This window comes from Artibeus jamaicensis, unplaced genomic scaffold, assembly GCF_021234435.1.
Source record: "Artibeus jamaicensis isolate MK-2021 breed Jamaican fruit bat unplaced genomic scaffold, CSHL_Jam_final scaffold_537, whole genome shotgun sequence".
NCBI classification, from domain to species: domain Eukaryota; kingdom Metazoa; phylum Chordata; class Mammalia; order Chiroptera; family Phyllostomidae; genus Artibeus; species Artibeus jamaicensis.
In genome coordinates this window covers 32,020,004-32,040,176 of record NW_026522047.1, presented here as the reverse complement: position 1 = coordinate 32,040,176, position 20,173 = coordinate 32,020,004, and the positions used below count along the sequence as shown (strand labels likewise).

At 39.1% G+C, this 20,173-nt stretch overlaps 1 protein-coding gene across 4 annotated transcripts in view; it reads right to left on the bottom strand.

The window, feature by feature from the left end:
• Window positions 1-381: 381 nt before the first annotated feature.
• The window catches only part of CLCN3 (chloride voltage-gated channel 3), a 71,509-nt gene continuing 51,717 nt past the window's right edge, over window positions 382-20,173 (bottom strand). For 2 of the 4 annotated variants that reach the window (XM_037133968.2, XM_037133973.2), the window contains 5 exons: window positions 15,960-16,146; window positions 12,423-12,821; window positions 9,781-9,997; window positions 5,034-5,109; window positions 382-3,321 (listed from right to left, as the gene is read on the bottom strand). In XM_037133968.2, the coding sequence (XP_036989863.2) occupies window positions 3,163-3,321; window positions 5,034-5,109; window positions 9,781-9,997; window positions 12,423-12,821; window positions 15,960-16,146 (1,038 nt within the window). In that variant the 3' untranslated portion in view covers window positions 382-3,162. The remainder of the gene's footprint in view (window positions 3,322-5,033; window positions 5,110-9,780; window positions 9,998-12,422; window positions 12,822-15,959; window positions 16,147-20,173) is intronic. The other 2 variants (XM_037133979.2, XM_037133982.2) reach the window with 1 other exon arrangement.

Sequence of the window (20,173 nt, the reverse complement as noted above, 5' to 3'; positions counted from 1 at the left end):
TTAGGTAGCTCTATTAGCAAATTTCCAAGGTAAAATTTAAAATGGAAATCATTTACATGTTTTCTCTTCATGCAAATAGCATAATATTTCTTTAAAAAGGTTAAAAAACCACGGTTTTGAAAGTAAACCAAAACGAAATCTTTCAATACACCTGCAACTTTCACTGCAGTGGAGGCTCCGCACTGTTGCTACTATGTACTGAGTATGTATCTTGCTGTTCAATCCAGCATCTGCTGTGCCGTGGCTCCGCGCCTGCCAAGTGCAGACGTGGCTTCACACAGACCACCCTTTGAGGCTGCATGTGGCAGCTACTGGCCTACGCTGCACAGAGCAGTAACGTGGGAGGACTGTCACAGATATAATTAAAGGCCAAACCACAAATTGTCATACAGATTTTAATAGATATTCTGATTAACTCATCACAGTAATCATTTTTACTGTAATGATACGCAGCTTTGCTACACTAGTATAAATGAAAACAGATAAATACAGCTCTAGGCAACATCACAGATTAACAAACTAAGCGTTCTTCATGAACCAAACTGAAAACAATTATTAAGAGATGCTGACAGCCTTGCCCATTCTCATCATACCTTCTCAAAAAGGGTACTCAAATAAGGCGCTCCACTCACTCCAGCAGTCAATTTGTCAATCAGCTAGGCACATGTATTTCATGGTCTCCACTATTCATGGTTTGGTTAAAAAGCAGACACCTCAACATATCAAAAAGAAAAATGGGACAGATCAGAATACCAAAGAAAACCACTGAATGCATAAAAATATGGCACTTTTCCTGTATTTCAACTGTAAGACACATCAAGGTGGAAACAAATCAAGGAAAAAATTACTATCCACCCTGAAATGTCAGTCTCTGAAGCAGGATGGGCAACAAAAGGAGATCCCAAAATCAAAAAAGAAAACATGAAAAAAGAAATCCATGTGAAGTTCAATGTTATGAAGCTATCTATCTGCAAAGCTCATCTCTCCCTTGACGGCTTGTAACTGAGGACAAGCAAGTTATTCAGTAGCCGGTCCTGCGGGGCTCCCACTCTAGCAGTGCCTTGCACACTGCAAATGCACTCAGACAAACTGGAGGTAAGTTATACAGGACTATCATTTAGAAGTTATTCCAATCTGCATGGTCAAATAAACTTGGAAAGGCCACCAAGGAAACCGGAAGTCTGCCAAAGTGGGGAATGTCTTGGAGAAAATTCTAATTTTAGGCAGCTAGCAAAACTAAGCATGTTTCACAAAATTGCTAAAATTTTGCTCAACTTTCAACTGTTATTCTAATATGGCTTCATGATCTTATAAATCTTCAAGATCTTACAGATATATTATTATCATTAAAAGCCAGGAAGAGAGATATTTCCAAAGAGCAGCTCATTGCCAATTGTTTCAGAAAATGTCGGTCTGCAGAAATTTCACTTTCTGACCCAGAATGCATAATCACAGATATTTAGGCCAGTCCTTCAGGTAAAACTGCCTTTGCCAACAGTGAACTCAGATCATGATTAAGACAGACATTTCCAAAAACAAAAATCCCCAAAACACCCCCATACCTTTTCAATTCATCCTGCGAAAATGTGCACTGTGGCCAGTCAAAATGTCACCGAACAGAACACTTCTGGATGCGATGTACCCAAAGATTCAAAGCTTATGTTCAGATTATGATTTTAACTGCTACCTTTGCAATTTTATTGTTTCCACTTGATTTTCTTAAAAGGTAAACACTATTTAACATTTGATTTTAACCTGCAAAGTGATGTGTAGTGTTTCCTCACTCCAGTTAATGAGTCAGAATGGACAGGGCGGAGGGTGGCAGTGAAGACCAGAGAAAGGGTTATGTACACACTGGACCAGAGAGAAGCTGCCACCGCCTCACGTACACCCTCCTTCCCACTGTAAACTTTGTTCATATCTCCATATTTGTAAGTCTGAATTAGTCTATAAAAATTGCATTAAAAAGGTAAAATTATTTAAGTGAAATATTAACTGATCTGTATTTTATAAATTTTAATCCATAAAAATATAAATAAGAATGGTAAATTTTTAGGAGAAGAAATATACATTTAGTGCAAGTTATGAATTACATTTCTTCAGTGTCAGCAGTAAAATATCTTGAGGAAAGAAAAAAATGACTGATCATATTTCAAGAAAAAAGATTCCAGTGTTTAAACATGCAGTTAATACCGATACAGCTAGACAGGCTATTTCCTTCTCTTTACCGACAAAGCAGCAACACTGTCTCCTTACGCCACACTGCACTTGCATATCATAGTAGTTTTAGAGACAGGAAATATGCGTAAGACCAGGCCACATTACCCATGAAGTCTGAGAGAAAAAAAAAGAAAGAAGACTTTATCCGTACAAGTCACGTTTCATTGTGGATTCGGAACCACACGGCACACGAGCGGAGGGGGGTCGTTCATGCTGCACTGGAGAGTTTCCCTGTCTGGTCAGCCTCTGCTGCGGTGCCTGCGACTGCTCCAGGCACTCGGTGATGGTGCCAGCGGCAGGGCTAGCGGCACAAGAAACACTCCTTTCTTGTATGAAACCTCAGTAAAATCACAGTTCATCTCAATATGAGAAAGGACTGCTTCAAAGGGTACACCGATTTAAAGAGGCTTTGTTACAGCGAGAGAGAGCGAGAGAGAGAGAGAGAGAGAGAGAGAGAGAGGGGGGGAGGGTGGGAAGGGGGTTGGGAACTCTTCTGGAATGTAGAAAGGTAATGCTTAACTATACAATTCATGAATCAAACAGAACAGTTTTGATTTAAAAAAAAAAGGGCAAGACCTGCAGTCTTACAGATGGCTCAATTCAAAGTTATCCCTCCAGGAACAGGGACTGATTTCGTGTCTTTGCGACGGTGGAGTAACAGGCCAGGCGCTCAGAGCTGGGCTCCAGGGTCCTCTCTGCTGGGGCTCAAGCCTCACTCTCAGGATACATCGTCCTCGGCAGAAAACGCATCCATGCAGAACAGGAGTGGGTTGGCTGCTCTACCTCACTCATTTCCTTCTTTCTCCTTCCCCTCCTCAAACAATTCCTTTATTCCAGCAGCACTATTCACAAACCATGCTGCAAAAGCCTGGCTTTTATATCTCCTTTTTGTTTGTCTGTTTGCTTGTCTAAAGGAGAACTGTAAGCAGACGCTCCCTCGGGTTACAGAGTTGTGCTGTTCAACAAATGAACTTCCTCTTCTGCCTCCTCTCTCTCCTCATCCGTGAGATTCAGTTGAACATGACTGAGGCGGGGTCTTGGTTTGCCGTCTGGGCCATATGACGGAGGATATCTTTTTTTGTTATAATGCCAAGGAGGCGCCTGAAAGGGATAAACAAAAGATGGCCATTAAAATAAAAGGGAAAAGAAAAAGAGAAGCAACATTTACAGCTAAATCCTTTTTGTTGACAGCAAAAGAGCAAAGCAAGCAGCCTGTGTTTTTATTTTCAAAAAGCATTTTACTGGTAAAGATAATCAAATTATCCAACAACCATTCTTTGATATAAAAAGTAGTATGGTCACTAATAGTACAATGTCCTTTCCACTGAGACTCTCATTGAAGTAGGTCTATTCTGATTAATGTATGCCAACGAAAAAGTAACAAAAAATGGATGTGTGAGCAAGAAATGATACTGGTCCCATTTGAGAAGGAATATTCATTTCCATGACACCAACAAAGCAGTAAAGTGTCTGATGACCAAATCCCCTCAATATTCCACTTTTTTTAAAACCAAAACTAACTTGTAAAAAATAGAGACTGCTCAGTTGTATGCAGAATCTTTGTGAAAACACATACAATTGAGATAAAACAGTCAACACAGAACTTCGATCGCAAACTTCAGAGCCCCAAGAATAAATCTATAAGACAACACAAGTTTCTAGTACATTCATCAATGTTTTCCTTTTTTGATTTTGACCAAAAAAGTTAAGATACAGTGTTTTTACGAAAGTTTTAGTTGTTAATGCTTACATTAAAAGATAGATGAAAAATCAAGAAGCAGTCCTAAAATATTATTATAAGTGAAGCACAAAGCAGAATGACGAGTAGCTACTTATTATTCTGGTTAGTAGTTTTTAAAAAGGATGCATGAACAACTTGTGAAATATTAGCATACAACAGGAATATATCATCAGTTGTTTTTCAACCAAACTGGGACAAGTTTTATACAGGTATGACAACTGCAAGGCAAAGTAATTTCAGGCATCAATTGCTAAAGACAGACAACTTTTAGAAGTTAAAATAATAATTCAAAATTTACCTTCAGTCATTAAACCACTAGGACATAGAGCCAGGCAAAGCCAATGCATCTGACCCCAAAAGCTGCTTACGGCAGTCTAGCAGCCATCTCACACAGGGGCACACACTCGTCTAGGTCACCTCACTAATGGAACGGCAGGACACACATCACTGACTGGGACAGTGTGGGACGTACAGAGGGTACAGCAAAAAAAGGACTAATGCTATGATCATATATAGATATATACATACACACATATACGTACGTATACACACACGTACACATTAAGCTCTAGTTAGTGTGCCCATAAAAAAATCCATTTAACTGTCAGCAGTTCTAACATTGCTAAAGCTCAGTTAAAATGATTTATGAGCTTAGATTTATCACAATATCAGAAAACATCTTTTATTTAAAATGGGGGGAACTGGGGGGTGACGAGGTATGCATTTTTAACCAGTCCGGTGTCCTTTGAGACTGTTGTGACTGCTACGGTAGACAGAGATACTGTGTTACTTTAAAAATGTCCAATGATACTCAGTCAACTACCAATTCTTTATAGTTCTTAAATTGCAACTAATGATTCTAATGAAATGTTCACTTTTGTTTACATCCCATGAATGGAATTCACACATTTAAATGTATCTTACAGACATAGTTTATGAGATGTAAGTGTGATTGGCAGCATGTAGGATTTTTTTGTTTAGCGGGTATCTGGGAAAGAAAGAACTGACAGTTCACAAGTTCCATGCTTCCTGACTCCTAGGGTCTAGGAGGAGAGCTGATATATCTAATCACCAAGGGCTCGATGCGCTGCTTTAGTTGCTCCAGATGTTCTAATATGTTCTTCTTTGTGATGATCCCCAAGACAATCCTGAAACAGATCATGTTATGCTAATAACTGTGAGAAATTAAATTAAAAGAGCTTCCAATCATAATGATAATGAGAGGAAAAAATAAAAACATGAACCATAAGAATGCTTTTAAATGAACTTTAGAAAAATATAAACAAAAATGACTTGAAACCCCCAGTGCCATTTGCATAAATTCTATTCACTTTCAAAAGTGACATACTGTTATTTTTAAATATTGCTGGGTTGTTTTCCTTTTTAAATTAAAAATAAAAATGATAAAAAGTTCAGAGTGAAGATGACTACAAAAAGTCCAAAAATATTAAAATTATAAAATTTAATATAAATGAAATTGTAAAATTTAAACAACTATAAAATTACAAAATTGTTTCATTTTTCAGTGTTCCTTCCTTTGAAGAAATTATTTTTCTATTATCTAAAATGCCACAATGCAGCAGCTATTTTGTGGATCTACTTCAGCAATGAAAAGGTAGAAGTCTTGGCTTTTATTACCTATAAAGAGATTCAAGCAATCCCTTGGATTTTAGTATTATTTGGAATTAAAATGGAAGGGAATGTGCACCAAATAAATAATGCTGACCAATACAAACACTCCCTAATTTTCAGGACCTGCAAATGCTACCTAATAAGACATATTTAAGGTTAGGGGTCAAAGTGACTTTTACTTTATACATTTTTCTTGAAATGATTATTTCTCCATTAATGTATCATTATTATAACATCAAGTAAAATAATGGACATGTATTTTCATAAGGATACTTAAACATAATTAAACTTTTAATTATTAAAACAAAATATTGGTTACTGATTTTATACTGAGAGTCAATGAATTCAACTACAATATATGGCAATATAGACAGTGAATGTCAAAAACCTTAGAAAGCTTTTAATCATTGAATTCTGGAAGCCCATCCAGATGCCCTTCAGAGTAACTGAACACATCTCCCTGGTGATCAGGTTAAGTCCATTAAACTGTACTATTAAACTGTCTTTGAACGTTCTGACTTCTTACCGGGGTCACCAGGGGACTTCGCTGAGTCAAAGCAGGCTGGCCCTACAGATGTGGCAGTTATCAGTTACTTCGGGTGACGGCTGGGAGTGGAGGTGGGGAAGCGGGGAAGGTGGGGAATGAAAACGGCATAAATAGGTTCTCTGCTAATGTTGTTTCATTATTTTTGCTTAATTTATTGATTTTACAGAGAGAGGAAGGGAGAGGGAGAGAGACAAGGGGGAGAGAGAGAACCAGGAGAAGAGACAGCGAGAATGAGACAGAGAGAGAAAGAGAAACATCAGTATTTGTTGTTCCACTTACTGACGCATTCATTGGCTGATTCTTGTGTGCGTCCTGACAGGGGATCAAAGACGAAACCTTGGTGTATCGGGACAACGTTCTAGCCAACTGAGCTACCATTATTTTTTAAACACAATATACTGATCACTGAGAACAAAGATAAACTGAAAAGTCCTCAGAGCATGGGAGCAAGTCCTTTCTCCAGAAAAGCCGAGACACTGCATTACGTAAAATATAAGCACTCAGTCATTCAGCAGATGTTCTCCCGACTAAACATTTGAGGTCAAATAAATAACAACAAAAAACCCTATCAATTCACTTGAATTTATACTTGTAGTCAGGAAATGTGAAAATCTTGACAATTAAAATAATTCCAGTCTAATTCTTATTTACTTTTTCTAGCCAATTATATACAAGAATTAATTTCAGTTAATATGTTAGTAGGCTCTGCCAAATCATAAGGTACACAGTGAGAAAAAATTATACTTTTTAAGGACCAAATGGCAAATTAGAGATTTACAAAGCAATGTTTATATTTACAAAGTAATGGCCCTAAAAAGGTGGAAATAACATTTCCTCTCTTTGGTTAATAGAGAAGAGTGATTTGAGAATGGTAAGGCCAGGTTCTGCGCTGCTTTGTGAATTTCAGGAAGTGTACAGAAAATCGATGCAACGTGGGACTCATATAAAGACTAAGTTACTGTTTCCTTGTGGGCTAACAATGAGAGTTAACAGAGCATGACCCAACAGCTTCCCAAAGTGTGTTCCAACACCAGTCAACGAGAGTTCTGCCCCCTTCCCTCCTTCAAAAAAAAGGTCTGATATTAGAGCAAGTTTAGAAAACTGTTTCTATTATTCCATTTCAAAATCAAATAATATCAACATTGTATAAGTTCTATGAAGTTTCATAGTAAATAAACCTCAAATGTATTTAATCCAATATTTTACTAATTTATATGATCACAAAACTCTTTTGGAACAGTCCTAGTAACACCCCGCTACTTCCACCAAGACTGAAAGATCCCGAGAAATTGTGCTAATTAAAATAAAAATGTGGGAACATCTACAACAGACATCTTTACAGACACACCGTCCCCTCTTATCTCCCTGCTCTCATCTTCTCCTTCCACCCACGGTTCCAGGTTTGTTACAGCTCCTCCCCCGAAGAATCAGTTTCCACCTCTGACAACCAAGTGTAAGCAACTGTCTAGAATATCGCAGTCCACACAGACAACCCGAAGATGTAATTTCTTTTCGGGTTTAAGTCATTTAAGTGTAAGTAAGAATACTTTCTTACATATTTCAAGCCAAATGTCCCAGGAGCCACCACCCCGAACGATCTCTTTTTTTTATCTATCAACGTTTATTAAAGGACAGAATAAGGAAAGTATAATCAGTGCAATTGAACATACTCTTTCAGAAAAATCCAACCCCACCGGAAGCTTTTTTATAACAAGGAAGTATCATAAGATTTTAATTAACTATTCTCCCCTTCCCTCTATTTCATTATTTTCACACTTTCTTCTAAATATTTTCCTTTCCAATGTCAGTGCTGCCAAACCCCTGAGAATTAATCAGCAACAGGAAATACAATAATTAACTCACACAGCTTTGTAGTCACAGTTAATTAATCATGACTACAGAATGACAGTATATTTATTTGGTAGGACATAAAAGGACAAACCATTCCAGGCATGGAGAACACCTCAAAGCAAGTAAAAGTTTGTAACAAGTCACCTTAGCTTCCACTGAGCCATTTATAATTAAAAAGGCCCAAGAACTGGTAAAGCTTTATGAAAAGTTACTCCATTTAACATGTTTTCATTAAGTTTTTAGTCAGTGAAGTTTGGCACTATTATTTTTAAAGTTCAACAACATTAAAGAAAAAAGTTCTTTTACTACATACATCTCTTCTCCAATCGATACCTGTGATATTTAATAGTTATGATCTCCCTGCCCTTAATCAAGACCTTTATCTCTTTAATGATTTATTTCCTATTACCTAGAGTTATTTTAACTGGTTAGCCAAAACGTTACACATGGATCTAATTCTCTAGCTTTTATGTCTATTCCTCACAATAGCGTCTAATATATTTTCTAAGAAAACAATAGTAGTTTAAGAAATCACAAAGGAAGATACATTCTATCAGTCACTTACGGGTAAAGCGATAGCAAGAGACTGGGTTTTAAAATTGGAAAGCTATTTCGTTCCCTGATCTCTGACTTGCTTAACACGTGACTAGGAAGTTATGAAGCCTCTTCGAGCTCAATTACTACATCTGAAAGTTGGGGATACTGCCACCTGCTTTGCAGAGGGACTGCAAAGTTAAATGAGAAACATGAAGAAGGTGTTTATTCATTTATTTATTTATTACACAGAAATTTTCTTTCTTTTTGGTCCTTCTTTCTCCTTCCTCTAAATAGGAGTCGTGTGTTCTGCACAAAACGATGTTTTAAAAAACCTGCTGTGATACTCTGAAGTGTTTTGCATTCCATTTCACCCTGTGTCTGCAGTTTATGCACAATCCTTCGCTTCTCATTTCGATCCTTCCTGTTATCAGCCTTCAGGCAGAACAATGTTTTTAAGTATTTCAGCTAGGAACAGTAATACGCTGGGAGAAGGGGGGCTGCAAACAAAGCCCAGTCAGGAGCAGAGGGCGCATGGGGGGCTGTGACTGAACGCGTCCGCAGCGACATCCTGGCACCCTGTGCGTCCCTCCCCACCCTCCCTGTGACCTCTGCCAAGCCAGATCGTCCTGTGCTCCCATCCTGGAGAGACGCTGGCAGTTCATGTGTATAAGGCAAAAAGTAATCGATTTACACGTTTAAAATACGTAGTATTTGTCATTAGCAGTTTATGTAAAAGGTTTGTGAGAAGAAACAAAGCATCTGCTAAAGGAGGTTTTCCACTAATTTACACATTTCATTTAATTACACATTATTTCTCTCATTACACGACAAATTAAATAATGGATGACACAGTAAACAGCCAAATATCTAGAAAATTATTACTGTACTAGAAATATATGGTCTAAAACGGAAATCCTGACAGAAAGAAACAGGTGTTTGCAGTGGTTCATGCAGGGCAGGGCCACTACTCAGCTAAGGAAGGGAACTGCTCAAATACCACGTGCATGCTGGCGTCTCTGCCAACCCTCAGGTGTTCCTGACAAATGTCACTACATTTGTGGGGGGTGACATTTCTCTTACTCTTTCTTAAGTGTCAATCTGACTGATCTTTATTTATAACCAAAGTAAAAGACACACGTTCCCACTTGGGAGCTGATTACACTCCCTCCTCATAACTGCATATGAATTCCAATAAAAAGGATTAAAAGTTCTGGTAAGTGAACTGCCTTTTTTTTTTTTTAATGAAACTTACCCATTGTGAGTTACAAGGCACTGCCTCAGACCCAGCTTTCGGAAAATGTCCACCACGATCTCCATGGGCGTGTGGTCTGTCACTGTGAACGGGCTCATGTCAAGAATGCTGCGCAGCTTCAGGGGCCGGGGGCTTTCTGCCGGAAGAGACGGGGTGTGCTGGGCAAAACACACACGGGAACTGCCCACGATTCCTTCTTGTTTTTTTCTTGCACTTTCTGAAGAGAGTGAGAAGACCAGAATTAAAATGTGATAGGTTGTATTGTAAATGCTCATTCAGAGATTAAACAAATAAATGCATCCATGACTTTTGGTCCTTTCGTTTTTTTCCCTTTCTCCTTAACCAAGAAAGGAATCAACTGAACAGTCACAGTAATTTCTTATGTTTAACAGAATCAGAATCCACGACAACAAATCATCTCCACATAAATAAAATATTGTTGGTATATATTTTATGGAGCTAAAGCTGTTCTCCAAGTTTGGGGGGTTAAGGAAACATGGTTGGAATATGAGATTTTAAAACCTGCACAAATTAGAGAAATCCATCATGGAATACACCTGCTGTGCTAACAGCCTCTTGTCCTACAGTGGAGGTGGGACTAAAGAGAGCTTCATCCTTGCTTTGACCTGCATGTCACCACTGTGAACTAGCTAGTTCTCTCTTTTTTCTAATGTTTGAGTTTAATATTCTAGGTGAGTCCAGAGCACTAAGAGGTGGGTTGAAACTATCATTATTTGCAAAGGCTGTTAACTGCTCCCTCCAGTGAGCTCTGCTGCCTACGCCCACCTCTGAAAGTGCTAGACAGCGGTGAAGATGCAGAAAGCTACAGAGGAAGAACAGAGGCCATGGAAACAAAAAGGAAAACCATGAAATGGAGAAAATACAAAAATAAGATAGCTTTATGCTTCTATTTTGAATTAGTGTATATTCAAAACTACCCTTTAATAAGGTATTTTATATGTTATAGACATATAAAACCTTGCATACAGGTCTACTTTTACCATTCAAAAACTTGAACTTTACAAATATAGGTGGGTAAATACTTAAGGTGAGTTCGAAAAGTCATGTGGCTAGCACTTCTGATGACGTGGCTTGATCTCACATATCACGAGTACCACCTCCATTCCCTGACATGAATGAATACCATCTGCTAACTCAACATTCGATTTTTTAAGCCAGAAACAAAACTAAAAAATACATCCGCTGAATCAGGGGGAATGTAATTCTTAACTCCTTCTTAAAACCTGGAGCCTTTCTTTAATTTCAATGGAAATTCCAAAATTCCTATCTTTTCTGTTTCTTTGCCTGGCTACCATTAAAACCTAAAGAATGGGAATCTAAACAACAGAATTCTTCTCTGACTGCAGGTTTGGCCATGGTGATGGCATAGAAGCTAAAACACTTGAACAGAGACAAGTCTGACCGCATATTTTGCCCAGCCTGGCAACTACTGTGTTAAAGCAAAACCTGGAATGATGGGATTGCCAGTTTTAGAAAACGTCTTCCAAAAATGTAAGCCTTTTCCTAAACTGAGTAAGATACTAGATACTCTCTGCAGGCTCTTTCTTTCTCTTCCTCCTCCTCTTGTCCTTTAATAGCTCTTAGAAACTGAGTTTCCAATCTGATTTGAGAAACACTTCCCATCTATACTGCGCAGTCTTCCCTCTTCAAGTGGAACAGGAACTGAATGTTTTACTCCCCTTTTGCAATGGCCACAGGGACAAGTTAGAAGGGAGATGACAAGCTCACAGAAGTAACTACTGGAGACAGACCAAGTGCTGGACTGTCAGCTCAGGGTCCTCTAAAAACTGCAGAGTACCAAAGCAATAGCTTGATGAAAATATTCTCTATCACCTCTGGGGGTTGAGGGGAGAGGGGCTGGTCTCCTGATTAAGACTCTAGTATTATTGGGTAAGAGGAAAAAATAATTTTGGAGGAGCACAATTGCTTCCTTCTTAGAAAAAGTTTACTTTATCTCCATGAAATAACATAGTATAGCTGATATCTTTAAATGATATTTTCAGGAATCTCAGCCCAAAATACAATAGCAATACAGCTGCAAATACCATAGCAATTGTAATGACAATAGAAAATACAATTACTTCCATACCTTTCAACCTGACATTTAACCAAAAATAAAATCTCAATGATTTTCTCACTTTGCATTAAATATTAGAAGTCAATGTTGTAAACCTTAATCCAAAAACTAAGGAAGTAAAACCTTGTGAATCTGAAACAGACCAATGAATATGGGATTTTCAGTGACTTGCACTCAAATAAGCCAACTTTATGAAATATGAGAATGTATTTAGCTGGAAGCCCCAGCACTTGCTAAGGCCTTACATAACATGTTACTCAAGAATAATATCAATTTAACAAGGTTTATCTGAGTGGTAAAAAGGAGTATGACTCCAAACTGATGATAATGCCAAGTCAAAAGATAAAACTATTTTTAGCAAGAAAACAATCCATGGAAGCATACATTCCTTTCCTAAAGAACATAAGACCTCTGCCCCCACCAACCCAACCAATTAAATTTTATTGCTTTCCTTTCTTCCAGAAATCTATTATATATCCATGTCTATCTACCTAGATACCAATACATGCAAGTGTGTGTGTATGTGTATTTTTCCAAAAGGTACCTATTGCAATTGTCAGATCTCTTCTGAGGGCAAATCCCACTAATCTCTGAGATTCTTTTGACATGATGACAGGGAAGCCATTGTAACTGGTTTCATTAATCATATTTTCTATGTCATCCACTGTCATATTGTCCTGGGTCAGGACGGCCAAGGGAGGATCATTCCTTCGAGGTCTCATGACATCAGCAGCCAGGGTGGTATGAGTGAATTCTTCTTTTGCATCCAAGAAAGGGTATCCATTTAACCGAATGTGCGCTTCATAGATGCCTTCCCTACCAAAGGCGTCTCCAACCCATTTACTGGTCATTACTGCGGCCATAAGGGGAACAATATACTCCAGGCCTCCAGTGAGCTCAAAAACAATAACCACCAAAGAGACGGTCATCCTTGTCACACCACCTGAAAACAAGAAGCACCACTGGTCAGGAGGAAACAGATCCACATCCGTACATCCTAGTAGAATCTGTGCACCAGGCTGCTTGACATACATTGTCAACAGAACTTAGTGAAAGGGATTATCATCGAAAACTACTATTAGGACAAGTATCACTAATTAATAAGTAGGCAGAAAATAGATGGGGGGGGCAAGAATAGTAGGGAAAATATAGAATCTAAAGAACTTGAGACACATGGTCATAAACTAAAGGGAGGGAATGGTGGGGACGGGGGGGTAGGGTGGAGGGGAATGAAGGGGGGGAATAGAACAACTGTAACAGCATAATCGATAAAAAAATAAATTTAAAAAAAAGATCTAGAAGAATGCCAATCATCTTTGTTTATAACACAGAAGACTTGAAATAACATTTCAAAACCTGTTTGCTTCATATAAAAAAGAATACCTGTCCAACCAAAACAAATATGTCATTTTGGTTACAGCAAAAGACATAATTTCTCCCTTGTAAAAGATTATTATTGATTCTTAAGGAATCTGGTGAAGCACATCAGAGCTATCTTCTTCACCACTAATTTATACATTAAATTTATGCATGGGTAGAATATTAATTTGATTTATCTCTCTCCTAAATCTTTCCAAAGTGAGTAAAATATTTTGATGCTTTGTGGTTCATGGTAGCAGTATAAACTCTCTTCCTCGGAAAACTCATGTGTTCATTCACCCAAATCACCAGTCTGAACCGTCTTCTCTACGTGGATGATTCCCCGACACCTCTGCGTCTACTGCTGCATGTGTGCCCTGTCTCCAGCTCGGCAGGCCTTATCTTGTGCTTGTCTCGTTTATCTGTGAAAACACCGTCACAGAAAGCACTACACACTAAACACTAAACTCCTCTGCTTCCCGAAGAGCCCCCACTCCAACTCCCCTGACTCCAACAGCAGGCATGACGTTCATCCTGACAACCCAGGTCATCGTTCTTGCTTCATCCCTTTACTTTATCCCAACATCTATGCTCACTGAGTCCTCTACGATTTGCTTTGCAAAAGACCTGTGGGCACCTTTCTCAACATTCTCACTGTTACCAACCTAGTCTGGACCCTCAAGACTTTGTTCCTTAATCTTAATACTCTTTTGTGTTCACCTCCTTAACTGCAGGCCTATTACCTTCAATCCTCTTTCTAAGCCGTGGTCCAGGTTAATTTTCCCTAAGTAATGCTTCCCCCATGTTGCGTCTCTGCACAAAAACCTACCAGGGTTCATCAGTTCATACTATATTAGGCTTAAACTCTTCCTTTTTGTTTTTTAACCTAAAAATAGAAGGGAGAAAGGACTTTTCATATACTACATATCTGCACTATGCTAGACATGTCCTGGTCAATTTACAAAGGCATTTTTAAAAATTAGTTTTAACTAAGCAATTGACACTATGCTAACAGTTTTATACACATTTTTATCTCGTATAATCCTTAAAACAACTGTAGCAGATAAGTAATTATTATTTCCATTTTAAAGATTTTTTAAAAAGTAAAAGAACTTTCCCAAAGTCATCAAGCTACATGTGGCAAAGCCACAACTCTGTCACAGATCTGGCCAATTCCAAACACGAACTCATCCTAACACAAATTGTGCTCCATAATCTGCTCCTTCTCAGCAATCCAACTCTTTTCCCCAAAATATTCAAAATGTACTCTCTTACTTCAACACTGTCAGTTCCTTCAGAGCCCCAAGATTATTAAATCTATTCCTATTCTAATTTCTTTGTCTTCACATTATCATAGTCTTCAACAAAGTCCTCTGTCCCTTATATTCTACTAATTTTTTAAAATAAAGCTCATGCTCTACCCTGCCTGAATTACTTCAGTTTTTTCTCTTGATTCCTACAGTTTTCACAGACTCTTTCAGCACCGTATGCAACCACCATCTATTGCTCACTAGTATTTTCTCAGTGTGGGTCTTGTCTCCCCAACCTGACTGCAGTTGAGGTTGGTCCATGTTTTATCCTTCTTTTTCTATCACTCAGTGCACCTACCAGAGCCATTAAACAGAAAGTGGATACTTAATAATACTTTAGTGAAAAATGATTCTGTCCTTCACCTGCATTTGATATTGCACTTCTGCAGATCAATAATTACTTCATATACTTTTGATCAACAATTACTTTTGATGCATGAACAAAAGTAAGTCAAATACTAACTATCATTAAATATGCACCCAAAGTTCAGCTGGCATGTTAAATATAAAATAACTACTTTTCATGACCAAAGGGACAATAAATAGACTTTAAGTATTTTTTTAATCTTCACCCAAGGATATGTTGATTGTCTTTACAGTAAGAGGAAGGGGTAAAGAAGGAAGAGGGAGACTTCTTCCCTCTTCCGGGGGGAAGGGTGGGGGAGGGATTGAGGGGGGAAGTGGAGAGAGGGAAAGAGAGAAAAAGAAAGAGAGAGAGAGAGAGAGAGAGGGAAACATCAATGTGAGGGAAAAACATGGATTGGTTGCATCCTGTATACATACCGACAAGGATCAAACCCTCAAACTTTCAGCAAACTGGATGATGCCCCAACCAACTTAGCTACCCAGCCAGGACTAGGCTCATAAGTATTTAATGCAAATAGTTTGCTTTTCTTTATTAATAGAGCAGTTACCTTTCTCATTTTGCTATAAATACACCTTAATGGAAGAAGGCTGGTAAAGAAATCTTTTACTAAGGCTAAAAATAAATCACTGCAGAGCACAAAGTAAAGCTATTCTGCAGCTTTGCTAGCACACTAATCTCAGGAACCATGCTCTGGCTGGTATAGGTAAATCAAGATCCCTGACACTAAAAAAAAACACAAAAATCTGCTTGGACAGGATTCAAATTAAGCCTGTGCTGTATGGAGATGTTTTCTGTTATAGAGCATTGCGTGGTATTACAAAAATGCCATATTAAATTTTTGCATTAAATTTTCAGAGACAAGTAAATAAAACATAATGCTATATAATACCATATAATGGTAGTACTGTTTAATTTCTGCTAAAACATTCTCTTCCTCTGTCCTGTACCCCTCCCTCACCCCAACCCAGTTAAGCACGAGCAGAGTCTTCCTCTGTTTTCTTTCAGATTCACAAGCACCCAGCACAGACAGGCACAGTGGCATTACCTAAGCACGCAGCAGCACCAACCATGGCATAAAGGCCAGGAGTAATGCAATCAGCCCCGACCTCACACCACTCCTTAAAGATAAACCAGTCATGGTGGTAATAGGCAAGCTGCTCCACGGCAATCCCCACAATCCTTCCTGCAATGGCCCCAATGGCCATGCTGGGGATGAACAGGCCTGATGGAACCTGTAACGAAATGAAGTGCTTATTAATCAGGCAGAGGTCCTCTACTTGCTTGCCTGAAATCTATGTTCTGTGGATTGCTTTCTCACACTTGATTCTTTTCACATTTACATAGCCAAATCCTAGTATAAACTAAAACTTTAAGCAAAATATCATACAGTATTTTGACAATTCCATCAATTACAAATTTACAAATCACATTCTCTAGACCAAAGAAAAAATACCCAAGGGTCATTTCTCCTTTACCTCAGGGGTTCCTTAATGCCAGTCCCTAACAAAATTTTCATTAGTCCATGTAAAATGTGAGACCAAACAAACAAAAAAAACCCCACAACAGTATGAAGAAGTATGAAGCACTTTCCATAACTCTAAATCAACTCGGTCTGAAATACTACCCTCTACTCCAAGACTATGTCCTTCCTATGTATGTTTCTATCAAATGATAGAAATACTAGATGCTATTCCTCTTAAGTGGTTCAATGTAAAATGGCCAATGTCATCAGTCTCCCAATGTTTTTTAGTGAGTATATATAGGTACATATATTTAATAAAAACGCGAGACTTCCGCCAAGATGGAGGCATAGGTGGATGTGCCGTGCCTTCTCACACAACCAAGTTTAGAGACAATTAAATATTAGCAATAGAAAACACAGCCAGAACACGGAAAATTGAACTTTTCGGAAGTCCGTTAACAACAAATTCTTCAGCCTGACCAGTAAGGGGCGAAACCAGCGGCTGGTGAAGCAGGGTTGCACAGGTCTCGGTCAGCCAGTCAGCCGGACTCAAGCGCGCAGAATGCAGACGCTCGGAATCCAGGCACAGGGTTGGACCTAGTGACTGACCGAGTGAGCGACCAGGCGAGCGACCGCAGGGGAGACACCAGGTAAGCGGGGCTGCGTGTTGACTGTGGTCGTGCATTTGTGCGCGGGTGGACAGGCGAGAGAGTGGGCGGTTGGACCGGGCCGGCGGGTCCCCACGGCAAGCGGCAGTGGAGGGCACTGCCATTTCCCCGCTCTGACCCCACCTCCACATACAGCGTCATAACCCAGCGACTCTGAGTGGCCCGGCCCAGGTGAACCACCCAAGGCGCAGATCCTCACCCACCTGTGAGAAACAGCAGAGGGGGTCGCCATTTCTCTGCTCTGACCACGCCCCCACATACAGCGTCACAACCCAACGACCGGGGAGTCCAAGGTGCCACTTCTCACACTTAAAGGGCCAGAACAGACCAAAAATGGCGCAAGAAGATCTCAAAGCCCCAGAGCCTATAGATCTAAGCAATGAAGAAATAGCAAAACTCTCAGACGCACAGTTTAAAACACTGGTGATCAGGATCCTCACAGAACTGCTTGATTATAGCCACAAATTAGACAAATATATGAAGGCAAAACTAATTGAAATGAATGGAATTGCACAGGAAACCAATAGCAATGAAAAGGAAACTGGCACTCAAATCAATGGAGTGGACCAGAAGAAAGCAAATAATGGCCAAACAGAAAAGAGTCAAGAAGCAAGAATTCAAAGAAATGAGGAGAGTCTTAGGAACCTCCAGGACATCTTTAAACGCTCCAACATCCGAATTATAGGGGTACCAGAAGGGGGAAAGGCACAGCCACCAGTGGAAAACTTATTTGAACAAATAATAAAGGAGAACTTCCCCAATCTGGCAAAGGAAATAGACTTCCAGGAAATCCAGGAAGCTCAGAGAGTCCCAAAGAAGTTAGACCCAAGAAGAAACACACCAAGGCACATCATCATTACATTAGCCAAGATTAAAATGAAGGAGAGAATCCTAGAAGCAGCAAGAGCTAAGAGGACAGTCACCTACAAAGGAGTCCCCATCAGACTGTCAGCGGATTTCTCAAAAGAGACCTTACAGGCAAGAAGGGGCTGGAAAGAGGTATTCCAAGTCATGAAATCCAAAGACCTACATCCAAGATTGCTCTATCCAGCAAAACTTTCATTTAGAATGGGAGGGCAGATAAAGTGCTTCTCAGATAAGATCAAATTCAAGAAGTTCATCATCACCAAGCCCTTATTATATGAAATGTTAAAGGGACTTATCTAAAAAAAAAGAAGTTAAAGAAACATGAACAGTGAAAGGACAACAAACTCACAGTTATTAACAACCACACCTAAAACGAAAGCAAACTAAAAGAACAGCTAGATCAGGAGTGGAAACATAGAAATGAAGATCTCAAGGAGGGTTAGCAACAGGGGAGTATGAGGAGGAGAAGGGGGGAGAAGGTACAGAAAATAAGTAGCATAGACAGTAGATAGAAAATAGATGGGGGGGGGCAAGAATAGTATGGGAAATATAGAATCTAAAGAACTTGAGACACATGGTCATAAACTAAAGGGGGGGTAATGGTGGGGATGGGGGGGTAAGGTGGAGGGGAATGAAAGGGGGAATAGAACAACTGTAACAGCATAATCAATAAAAAAATTTTTTTAAAAATAAAAAATAAAAACCCAATCCCCGCCTTTTAATTAATTTGCATATATGACATATATGTATGATTCTACTCATACATATGTCATATATGTGTGAATTAAAGGGAGAAAAAAGTTATTGCCCCAAATTTAATAAGGATAATAGGAATAGCAAACATCTTAAGCAACAGCATTAAAAGACTGACAGCTATAAACTGCTCTGCACATGAAATAAGATGAGCACACAGTGGTGGCATGTTGAAGAGTATATCAGGATCATGAAATGGATATGCAACTAGGAGGGACCAAAGTATGTTCCACACTCTCCTGCCAGGCAGAACCCCTTGGCCAGAGCGGTGGGGTCAGGACAGGGAGAGGCCTGCCAACTGCCTCTAGTTTCCTGCAGCTCAACTAAGGGTGAGAAAGTGGGGTTTACAGAAAACCAACTTACTATAGAAATAGGAGGTTTAACAACTCCTTTAGTTTGATTCACTAAAAAAAAGTAAAATTTCGAGGTTTTTAAAAATTATTTAAGTCATATTTAATTAATATAATGTGGACTAAGTACAGAGGACAATAGAAAAGAGACAGTATTTCAAAAATACCATTTCTATTTCATTAAAATTCAGCTGTTCTTCCACAAAATGTACAGCTGTGAAAGCACACTACCACCAGAGAACATGAACTATAGGTACAATAGTTTAAAGAAAAGGACTAGCGGACATCTGATTCCCCATATGCGTTACTGACAGTCGTATAATATATTTACTGATAAATCACTAATTAACAAATGCTATTCTTGCTTTTGTAAGTTCAAAAGAAGCTATGTCCCAGGGCATAAGGCCTTAAGTCCTTGATGGAAAAAGGCATGGTGTTCATGGGCCGAGTAATTTACCTCTTGATCTGAGGTGTCCTTTCAAGGTAACAACCTGTATCGATATGGCGAGGCAGAAAATCAGCTTCCTAAAGATATGGCTATCCTGATTCTGGGGAATTCATTATGCTATGTGGCAAGGAGGAATTAAGGTTGAAGAAGGAATTAAGATTGTTAGCTGACCTTCAAACAGGAGATTATCCTGGATTACTTTGGGTCCAAAGTAATAATAGTAATAATGAAGGTGTTTTAAAAGTGAAGAAGGATTTGGAAGAGTGAGTTGCAGAATGATGAGATAAAACAAAGACTGCAGCACCATTGCTGGCTCTGAAAGTGAAAGAAGAGCTAAGCATGTTGGCAGGCGGCCTCTAGAAAGCTGGAAAAGCAAAGACTCTCCCCTAGAACCTCCGTAAATCCCTGTGAACACCAGTGAGCCCATTTCGGATTTCTGACCTCCAGAACTATAATAAAGTTGGGTGACTTTTAAATCAACTAAGTTTGTGCTAATTTATTACACCAGCAATAATCACAAATTGTCTGACACTCCTTCTACTAAATGGAAGAGTGTGTGTCCCTCCCCCTGTACCTGGGGGGAGGAGGCTCTGTGACTGTCTAGACAAATAGATTACAATAGAAGCCATGCTACTTGACTTCTTCGGCCAGGTTAGAAAACGGTCCTCTTGGCACACTTGCTTCAGAACGCTGAGCTACCATGTAAGAAAT